The following is an 11,768-nucleotide window of genomic DNA, read 5'->3' on the forward strand; positions in this document are numbered from 1 at the left end:
TGTTGGTATCGAAAGATCTATGAACACAGACTGCTCTATAAGTATCGAAAGATCTATGAACACAGACTGCTCTTTTAGTATCGAAAGATCTATCAACACAGACTGCTCTATTGGTATCCGAAAGATCTACAAACACAGACTGCTCTATTGGTATCGAGTATTGAAAGATCTATGAACACAGACTGCTCTATTGATATCGAAAGATCTATGAACACAGATTGCTCTATTGGTATCGACATATCTATGAACACAGACTGCTCTGTTGGTATCGAAAGATCAATGAACACAGACTGCTCTATTGTTATCGAAAGATCTATGAACACAGACTGCTCTGTTGGTATCGAAAGATCTATGAACACAGACTGCTCTATTGGTATCGAAAGATATATGCATACAGACTGCTCTATTGGTATCGAAAGGTCTATGAACACAGACTGCTCTATTGGTATTGAAAGATCTATCAACACATGCTGCACTATGGTAGCGAAAGATCTATGAACACAGACTGCTCTGTTGGTATCGAAAGATCTATGAACACAGACTGCTTTATTAGTATCGAAAGGTCTATGAACACAGACTGCTCTATTGGTATCGAAAGGTCTATGAACACAGACTGCTCTATTGGTATTGAAAGATCTATCAACACATGCTGCATTATGGTAGCGAAAGATCTATGAACACAGACTGCTCTGTTGGTATCGAAAGATCTATGAACACAGACTGCTCTTTTAGTATACGTATCGAAAGATCTATGAACATAAAAACATGTGGTTAGTGAGTTGAAACACCGTTCATGGTATCGGTCAACCAATTTGTTATGGTGACCGTAAAGCTAATGTAGTTTTGATTTCAGTCGTTCTTCCTCACAACACTGTTGGACCAGTTTCTTTGTAGGAGCACATCGCTGTAAATGAATTTCCTATAGTGTGAACATGCACGAGCGAAACGTATTTGCTATGATATGCAAGCGTTAAACGAAAGAGAGAAGGTATGCTACTGCTGAGAATTTGAAGTTTACAATTGGAAAGTCGAAATCATCATGTCTGCAGCACCAAGTTAGTCTATGTGGACCATATTTTGCTAGTGTATATAAAAAAAGAAGATGTGGTATGGTTGCCAATGAGACAACTCTTCACAAGAGACCAAGTTCGGCGGTTCGATCTCTTGTGATACCCAGACTCCCCCATCCAATTAAATATGGCTGCTATGATAGAATAAAGGTAGCTGACAGTTGCGACAATACACCAACAAACAAACCTAAGGGTGATGTGCATTACTCTTTGATTGATTGATTGGTTTATAATGCCACTTTCATCACTATGGTGGAGGAAGTCGGAGTTCCATGAGAGAACCACCTACCTTTGGTAGGAAGACTGACAATCCTTGTCAATTAAGATTATAAAGGATTCAAACTCACAACCTCTATATATAGTGTGACAGACTAGTGATACTGTAGTTCGGCTACGAAGACCACTCGGCTACCGAGGCCCGAATTTTTAAAGGAAATAACATACTTACGCACAAGGCCAATATGTCGATACAACTGAGATCAACTGTTTGGAACACAGAATAATGCTTAAGAGAAAAAATCTAGCTATAAAGCGAGGAACGAAAAAAAAAACCACTTGATACTACATATACTAAGTAATGCTATAGATGTTTATCATATGGTTCACAGGAAAACATGTTTTATAACAACGGCAGCCCTGTGAACTAATACAAATGTGATAGCACGTACATGTAGTAGCTGATAAGTTGTTGAAATTCTAATTAACACAATTGACAGGTTTCGCAAGGAAGCCAACTGCGGAATGAAGGGTGGGGTAATTTGAGTGCGTAATAAATGATATATTTGAAAGGGCCAGTATTTTACCCATCAGAATGTTGTTGAAAGTGTTGTTCAACATGAAAAGAGCGTGGCCATCATGCTTCACGAGGTATAGGATTTAACGCCCTTTTCCAACAGACGTTGTTGCGTTATTTGTACATCCCACAAAGTCAAATGAACAGCTCACTTAAGCAAGGGTAATTTACTGCTGGGTGGGAAAGGTTCATAGATGACCTGTCTATTTTTCTATACACTAGTCACCCCTTTTGGGATCTTAATTCTTTGGAACAAGGAATATTTATCCATGAACAAATATACTTTTAGATGCTCTATGTTTCAGTTACAAGTAGAATGCTTTCAGCATAAAGTATAACAACCAACCATTGTATCGAAAAATATATTATAATTTTACTTGGTTTGAAACAATATAGAAATGCTCGACATAGCCTCGATTTATATTCGTCTCTAAGCCTTGTGATGAAGCAATGATACCAGTACTAACTTCTATCTGCATCAACACCATTAAAACTAGCCGACGACAAGGAAGTTGATAACGTTAGACCCGATATTGATAGACCAACATCTGATATGACTCATCTTATATAGAGGCAAAATGAATGTTGTTGTAAATGTGTGTTTATGAAGAGGACTAGTTTGTTACACTTATTCTTACTTAAAGCATAGAAAAAACCATTTTGTTTTTTTTAAAACTTTAATACATAAATATTATACAATATTTTATAAAGATATCCCTCCGGGATAGCCGTAAGCCCATCCATCGCCAACACCATACACTATCACGCCGAAAACAACTTTAGTAGAAATATGTGTAATTGTGTGTGAATGAATTGGGCTAAGCCGTAAAATCAAAGTCTTATATATTTGGTTTTCATAGTTAATGTTACTTTCAGAAACTGGTGCAACTGGATGATTGTCATACCGCAAACCGATGACGTCATCTGCTTTTATAATAACAGAAAGAAAGTTTTCATATGTATTGTTTGTAAATGGCGTTGCTAGAACATACTGATTTGAAAACTGGCTTATTGCTGGTATATTAACAGTAAAATAACTTGTTTTCATGAGGTATCTCATTTTAACATGAATGTTTAATAGTAACGGACTTTGACTGGCAATACTTGTGGCACTTTTGAACAACAAAGTGGCTTTGTGCATGTTTTCTTGTTGATAAACTGTATAGACGTCATCAGTATATGTGTAGATCTTGTAAACGGGGTCTGGGGAAATAATGTAAGCATCCATACCAGCGCTATGCATCAATACCGGAATTATAAATTCATTACTGTAAGTGGAAGTGGGTGGAAGTTGTTCCATTCCTAATTCATTAATATTGGTGTCGTACTTTTTGCTTTTATAATCATAGGTGGTCCCAACTTGCTTCAATCCATCAAAAACTGCAATTGGGCTGGTACTTTCTATACGGGTACCAGTGATGTCATCCATTGTTTCAAAGTAAAATGTATCTAAATATCCTAGTGAAAACGTGTAATTAGTTCCAGCGCTTATTGTTTGATTCGAACTTTGAAGAAAAATGTCGGAAGTATTACTAAAATAAATGGTAACATCAGTATTATCCTGCAGGGATGCTATACCTATAGTCTGCATTTTGTCCTTCCCGTAATACCGAACAGTGTTAATATGAGTGGCTATGAAATATGACTGACCTAGTTTATTAGATGGAATTGCCGTAAAAGTTTCAGTGCTGTATGGACCTAATCCTACCAACCCCACAACAAAAATGGGATCGTTCGACGTTATTTTCACAGCATTTGAATTTGATCCATCGGACAGATCAACGATTGACCTCGGAAGGTCAACAATAGCCACGTGATGGGATTTGTAAGTCGTTTTGAATGTTCCTGGAAATGGTGACTCGATGTTTATATTGATATCATTTTCACCATTCGAAGTGACGATTAACTGAACAAACTTTGTGTCGTTATAGTATGGTGTGAACATAACCACGAACTCTGTACCAGTATGTGTTGTGTTGATATTAGTAAGTGTTGTATTGTTACCAGTAAGTGTTGTATTGTTACCAGTTAGTGTTGTCTTTTTATCATCAAAGGTTGTAATGGTAATATCATTTCCTATGGACGCTGAAGCGATAAAATACAATAATACAACTACACGATTGAAAAGAATAATTCGGTAATTTTTTCAATTAATACATGAACATTTGAGGATGACATGCGAGCATAACTGAATATGTAGAACTAAAACAGAAAGTCGAAATCTGTTTAGTGTTGAATAGATGTGGTATGAGTGCCAATGAGACAACTCTTCATCCAAGAAGAAGTGTACATTGTCGTCTAGCTGTGTTTTTGCTAAAGAAGTTTAGTGAATGTTATTATATGTTGTTTTTAAATTCGCCATAATCAACATTAAAAACATTAGAATACATACAGAACAAATAGTTAGTATATGAAAAGAGTCTCCTTTAAATCTCGCTAATGATGTAACACTATCATTTACATTGTACATGCATGCAGTTATACAATTTAAAATTGTTCAAATGCAACTCATAGTTTTGACAATGCCACATATTTCTTTTCAATATTAGTTTACATATAACCTTTATAAATTCTGTAATTTTAGCAATTGTATTGAATTTCTCTCTTTTGTTTGCATGGGTACTAAAAACTTGTACATTTGATTTTAACAACTGAAGTTCTTATTTCCAGTATGCACATAAACCGAAATATACCGAAACACGTGTGCAGTCCATTAGGATTTATAGAAAAAAGTGCAAGATGATATGTATATAATAACAAAACTAATAAAGGTGCCACCTATCATAACAGGATTAACATTACTCTTTGGCAACTTGTCAAAAGAAGAAAATATGTAAAAAAAAAAGTAATTTTAAAAGCCGGGGCTCGAAATGTTTTCCTGCCTAGACTCATGATCTGATAGAAACGATTCAATGATCCAATGACGGAACTATTAACAACTGTTATACTAAAAAGAAATTTAGCTATATATCAAATGAGGTTTCACTCAATATTTCCTTCGGAAAATGCATGTACCAAGCCAGGCACATGACAGCTGTGTTTTATTCGGTCCGTTAGTTGGTGTAGTCGAACGTTTGATTTTAAGGTTTGTTTAGCTGCTATCTGAATTTATTTTGGAGTTCGATATTTTTTAATTGTTTTTTCTTTTTACAGCAGTATTGGTATACTTTGACAGAACAGCATGAACTCATTTTCGTCACATTATGCCTAAGGGGTAAGTAAAATAAACCCGATATCTGTACTCGTGCAGATTAACATAACATCAAACTTACCGTTTGTAGAAACCACCACTAGGTTGACCAAAACAAACCATAGTCGGACGTTTTTCGAAGCTAAACAAGAATAAAATTGGTAAAATTTTCAATTATATGATTTGTATTTATTTTAATCAGTAATTAATCACATGTATGTAAATGTAAAAGGAAAATATCTCTGGACATTTAGTACAAATAAAAAAGGATCCTTTTGGTTCATCGTAGAAAGCAATTTGTGTAACTAACCTATATATAGTGACCTCAAACGAATCCTAGACATCTTCTCAACTGTGGCAGATTTTAAACACAGCACTAAATGACCTTTTGCATCTTTTAGACCCGATGTAAAGCATAAAAGAAGTTAACATAATTTATCCAAACTTATAAACATTTTTTAGAGAGACAGAATGATTGACACCTGTATTGTTAAGAGCAATTTTTACAATGTCTCTGTAACATAAATGATTAACTTGGTATACAAAAATGCTCATCCATGAACTTTTCGCATCTGACAGTGAATCCCAAGCTAAAGAGGGGGTTTTGTACGGCTTTGTGGTACATATGTGAAGGGGCCCATAGTCTAGGCAACACTGTAAGGCAAACAAAAAAATCAATGGATCATGACTGACGGTGTGGTGCAAAACAATTTCAATAGAAATGGGATCTGCCGATGCGAATGCTGTTTCGTATAAAATATCATTGAACACTTAAGGAATGACCGTAATATTTTCTGTCTATAAACAACTTGCATAAAAACTGTGAAGCACACAGAAGAACTCACGTATCGTGCTTATTAAATGTGCGTACCACATTTTGAGGTTATTTCGAATCTAAAATATGTCATTCTTTATGACTTAGTCCTGAATTGGTTTAGGAAGAAAATCATTAAAAATCGTTTTATGATGTCACGGTGACATGACGAAAAGTATGCATATGAGCTGATCGACAAAATGCTGCAGCCATTCAAAAGATGTGTTACATGCAACATCAAATTATTGTTTACTTAAGGGGATTCTTAATTCTCAAAGTTGCGTACTGGACCCTTTTAATATTATTCATGCAATTAATGACGGACACATCACGTCTAGATCTTTTCTTTGCAAATTGTCGAGGTGGTACAACATTATCTACAAATTTATGAAGAGAACAATAACTTTAAAAAAAAAAATCATTTTGAAGTCTTACTTATAATATTTTATATTATACTATACCATTGACGAAAATCATCCTGCAATGTTTGGTAGTAATCTGCAATAAATCGGGTCGTTTAAGTTGAATTCAATAGTTTCTTATCATTGAGTGTTCTTGGTTAACCATTTCCTATTTTGAAATGGGATAGATAAATATTAGTAGGTAAATAGTTCAATTCCAACATAATTGCTGATAGTACATTACTTTAACATGTAGGTTGTTCATTGCATATATATATAAAATGTAGGTCCTAACAAACAAAAGAAGAAACGTCCTTTGATTTGCGGATTTTTAGACATTTGACAATTGACAATTACATTATTCATGGACATTTTCTGTTAAACTTATGGTATGGGAATTTTTCAATGGTAAGGGTCCTATGGTGATCTATAATTGCTCTCACTCATTTTCATCTATGGTGAATAATGTTTTCATTGGAAAGCATACAACAACTTATCTTTATAAGACGATTATATTTTAGAAAATGAATTCCTTTTTCCTTATCATATAGAAAAGTATAGAAATACCCTATTTTTTGATTATTCTACATATTTTACCTCTCCCTATTTAGCCACCTGGAAACACGAATTCGTTAAGTTTAAAATGCTCTACCAGTTTACGTATGTATCGAATAGTTTTAGCTGACGATTATAATTAACGTCGCAATTGTAGTTTACATGACTTCCTTTTCTCTCATGGAAATATTGAATAAAAAGGGAACAGTGAAGGCATGTTTGTCAAAACGACAGCAATTTGACAACACAAATCACTAAAAGCCATCTACACAAATCAAGGGGTCGATATAAGGGTTTTAATTCTAGGCTAGTAAAGCTTTTAATCACAATTCATTACAATTGCGTCAATCAAAAGTTTTGAATACATTTACGCGTCTGGCGTATTAAATTATAATCATGGTACCTTTGATAACTATTAACACCACTGGGGCGATGCTACTGGTGGACGTATCGGCCCCGAGTGTATCATCGCCCAGTAGTCAGCACGTCGGTGTTGATATGAATATCAATTACTGTATAAACATTAATTTTCGTGGGGTTAAAATTTCGTGGTTTTGTATCCAAAAGTAAGTTCGTGGGGATTAATTTTCGTGGGTTTTAAGTTTAGAAAAAAATTATACAAATGTCACTTTATAATTGACAATACTCAATAAAACTGATGTGAACTTTTGCCGTTGGGAAAAATCAATAATTGCATTTCATAGTAACAGTGAGCGCTGATCAAGTGTTGTAACCTGCACACGATAATTGGCTGTTACACACCTTTGATGTTTTATCCAAGGACAATGATTGTGTAATAAATGTATTACAACTTGAGGGCATTACAGACGCATTAGACTGTTAGATGACATTGATTGACAGTTCTTGGTGATTATTAATTACTGTACAAACAAAGGATCAGGATTATCATCTGACTTAAAGAAAACCTTTGAATATCGATGTCTAATCAATTAACCTATTTATTTCATTGTCTGCAATTATGTTACAATTATATAATGTCAATAAGATTTAGTCAGATCATAAAATAATGTAAATCTACAGTTAAATTTTCGTTGGGGTTTTAATTTCGTGGATAATTCTTATCCACGAAATAAACGAAATTAAATCCCCCACAAAAAATTGTGTATATGGTCATTTGATAAATTTCCAGTTTACAAAACTTTTAATTTTCTTTAAAAACTTTTTTTCTTATCCCAGAAATAGATTACCTAAGACGTGATTGGAACAACATTTTGGAATTTTGGGTCCACAATGCTCTTCAATTTTGTGATTGTGTGGCTTTTTAACCATTTTGATCTAAGAGTCACGTCACTGATGAGTTTTATGTGGAGGAAACGCGCGTCTTGCGTATTAAATTATAATCTTGAGCTTTTCTAATAATTCCAACAGTATTGAATCCTACCAATAACATACGTGTCGAACATTTAACTAGCAAAGATGTATGTTCCCTTTGGAATCATTTATTTGAAAACAATATTTTAAAGATAAACAACCTCCAAAGTCTCAGCTTAAGGTGGTACTTAACGCTACAGGGAGATATCTCTGTAAAATCAGCTAAACGTTTTAATTACTTTGTGTTGTTAAGGGAATATTTAGCTTCTCAATGATCAAAATAAGTGTTTGTCAAACTGCTATATAACCAGTGTAATTTTTCTGATAAAACGGTTGGTTCAAATTTTTTATGTTTTTGTCAAAGGGTCAAAGTAAATACTTTGTCAAAATTTCAAGAAAATTAAACGAGCTCAATTAATTTTAGTTAAAGTGTTGGGTACCATCTTAACTTCATTCTTTAGTTTTCTATGGTTTGTTTTGTTTGTTTATGTGTGCTCTAAAGACACTGTTCGCATAGTGCAAAATATATCACTGTCGTAATCGGTTAGGTAAAACATGTTCTAGTGGTTGACGTAACAGGAGAATAGGATTGAAAACTAGTATGATGCATTTAGAAATGAAAGTGGGCAAAAAGTAAAAACTTACCATCACATATACGTTTAAAAATTAAAAAAAAACGAATTAAACAGGAATCAGTTTTCATCCACACGTGCACACAACTTTGAATACAGAAATATACATGAATCTTCTGTAGAAGAAACGCGCGTCTCCCGTACAACATTCAAACATGAAAATCAATGGTCTGAACTATATAAAAAAAGAGAAACTCTTATGAACAACATCAACAAACAAACACCAATGAACAGGCCCTTGAGTTATGTCAGATACATACACATGCAGCGAGTTTAATTTTCACCCTACATAATAAAGACACATACGAAAATAACAATTTCAAATGAAATGACTTAACTGCTGACATGATGTTAATCAGATCTGAACAATATATCTTCTGCCGGAACAGTATGGATGTAGAAAGTGTTGCGGAGACGATTTGATTTTTTTGCAGTGGAATTAACGTTCATATAAAGTTCTACGATTTCGGACTTTCGACGATAATGTTATACCCATAGCATTATTATATCAATAACAAATAACTAACTCGAAGTTTGCTAATAACAACGTTTTAATCCAATATTTACCATATTTACAATCATTTCGTATTATAATTTCACAACATTGTTTTCGATGTTAACTTATCGCATGATAAAGACGATCTGTTTACGTCAGACTCTGTACATTAAACATTTAATTTTATAATATCAGTACATCAGAAGGGTGATTTTCACCCTCTCGCACACACATCTGGTACCCAGACCGGAACTTAAACTAGAATGGGTACTTAGTGGGCCTCAGTTGGACAATGTTGTCACCTGCTGTGACCTAGAGATCAATTAGCTACTGATATCTCTTCGGTTTGTCTTAGACCGCCGAGTGTCCCGGTGGTTCTCTCCGATTACTTCGGCTACCTCTACCATAATAACAGACTTCCGGTGTCCTAGCACCCCTGTTGTGTTGGGGTGGAGATTGTCCTTGTTAATCTTACACATTATAAATACGTTAGTGACACATCTGTATTAATCCCGAAAGGGAGTGTACATAGATTCCATTGTACCCTCGCAGCTCTAGAGGGGTGCTCCGAATAAGGGAGGAATATACCAGTACATACTGAACTTCTGAAGAATTTCTGAAAATTTGGGAATCCCGTTAAGATTAACAATTAACTTTCTACACCGCAAGCTTTAACTAATCTTAACAGACAAATGTAACTTTATTTTAACATGATTATATTGAAAATTAACGATAAAAATAAACTTGCAAAACTATAAGTTCAATTAATGAAAACCGATTTCTATTCTATTATATATCATAACTAAAAAACAATCATTCTAATAACAAATAACAAAACTATTAGTCTTCAATCCAGAAGTGTTCTGTAAAACAAGAGGTACGTCTTATCTAAAGGCCTGTGAATGTTCTGTTCTTCAACTTCTGTTATCTGAAACAGAATATAGCATACATTTAAAAATAAAACCAAATCATTCTAACATGAGATTTACAACACATACTATTTATAGAAAAGGTGGTTCCAACCATGTGTCCTCACATACAAAATAAGATGTGATATGCTTACCAATTAGACAAGTTCGACCCTAGACCTACACAGGCAAATTTCACTCACATCAATTTCACGTGAATTTAAATTCATGTGAATCTCACGTGAAATTCACATCAATTTCACCTCAAACGAGCTTATACGTGAAACTCACGTGAAAACAATTTTTGTGAGTTTCATGTGATTCTCATGTTTAACTCATGTGAATTTCACATGAAAATCACGTAAAATATTTTCATGTGAAATTCACATGAATTTTTAAAATAGAGTAATTCAAATAACATCTAAATTTTTAAATTTAATTAAGGTAGATAGGGTGTCTTCCTCCATTTTGGATTTTGAAATACTAGAAAACGAGGTCTAATTCTTTGAGGAAATGTGCAAATTTTTATAGTAGTAGGTAATTCATGTGTAAGAATTTTCATTATAATATAGAAAATGCCATGTTTGATCATATTTATGATTGTATTTTACAACAATAAGAATTCTTTTGTTTGATTCATTTTTTTCCAACTTTGTCAAATAAGGGGAGGCAACTCAAATGCAAGGGCAGATAATTCAGATAGTGTTACTTTTACAATAGAATGTGTTAGGAATTTACCCATTTTTACACGTAGCAAGAAAACGAGTCTGGTGACCCCATTTTTTCGTTTTCTTATCTGAAAGCATAATATTGGAGCTATCTTCTCATATTTTATCTCAAAATTCTATGGTGTGGTTTGCCTTTTATGGCGGAAAAATGGGTTTTCCATGCATAATCTATACAAAATCTTGACAATTTTGCACAACCTGTAGTATGAAAATAAGTCCGGTGACCCATTCTTTTTATTAATGTTTTTACACAAGCAGGATATGAACTACATTTTGGCAAATTATTAAAAGATTCTATGGATTCTAATTTAGACACCCCATCTACCTTAAAATCATGAAAAATATCAAATTTTTTTGTTGTAAATTTCACGTGAAATTCATGTGAAAAATTTCACATCAGATTCATGTGAATCTCAATTCACGTGAAATTCACATGAAAATTTTCACGTGAGTTTCATGTATAAGCTCGATTGAGGTGAATCTCACATGAAATTTTTCATGTGAATTTCACGTGAGATTGATGTGAAATTAATGTAAGCAAATTTTGCCTGTGTAATAAGGTAAATGGGTGCAATTTTATGAGACTTGGGCCACAGTTGAGGATTCAGAATTTTTTATAAAGGGATGTGTGGTGCATTGACTGTCAATAGAGGGCCGCTCTTATCATGCTTTAGTGATTCCCTATTTAAAAGACCAATTTAGGACGAACCACCCCTTTTAAACTTCGCATCTGCTATCTAAATATTCTACTATTGAATGGTCATTCTTTTTCGTCATCAATTTAACAAAGATATTATAAGGCCTAGCATAGTACCAGACAAATATTTTTTACATACAGCTGCATTTGTT

General features: G+C 33.8%; 1 protein-coding gene across 1 annotated transcript; it reads right to left on the reverse strand.

The window, feature by feature from the left end:
- Positions 1-2,521: 2,521 nt before the first annotated feature.
- On the reverse strand, positions 2,522-6,462 carry LOC139496170 (uncharacterized). The gene is made up of 3 exons (XM_071284637.1): positions 6,329-6,462; positions 5,136-5,195; positions 2,522-3,948 (listed from the first exon to the last, which is right to left on the reverse strand). Exons 1-3 carry the CDS (start codon positions 6,342-6,344, stop codon positions 2,567-2,569), a joined length of 1,458 nt encoding a protein of 485 aa, XP_071140738.1. The 5' UTR covers positions 6,345-6,462; the 3' UTR covers positions 2,522-2,566.
- Between the last annotated feature and the right edge of the window lie 5,306 nt (positions 6,463-11,768).

This window comes from Mytilus edulis, chromosome 11 (assembly GCF_963676685.1).
Source record: "Mytilus edulis chromosome 11, xbMytEdul2.2, whole genome shotgun sequence".
NCBI classification, from domain to species: domain Eukaryota; kingdom Metazoa; phylum Mollusca; class Bivalvia; order Mytilida; family Mytilidae; genus Mytilus; species Mytilus edulis.

What these genes read in the sequence shown, in the direction of transcription:
- LOC139496170 (XM_071284637.1), bottom strand. An exon ending in AGTGGTGGTTTCTACAAACG is followed by an intron (nt 3,949 to 5,135) that starts GTAAGTTTGATG and finishes TTATCGCTTCAG; the next exon opens with CGTCCATAGGAAATGATATT.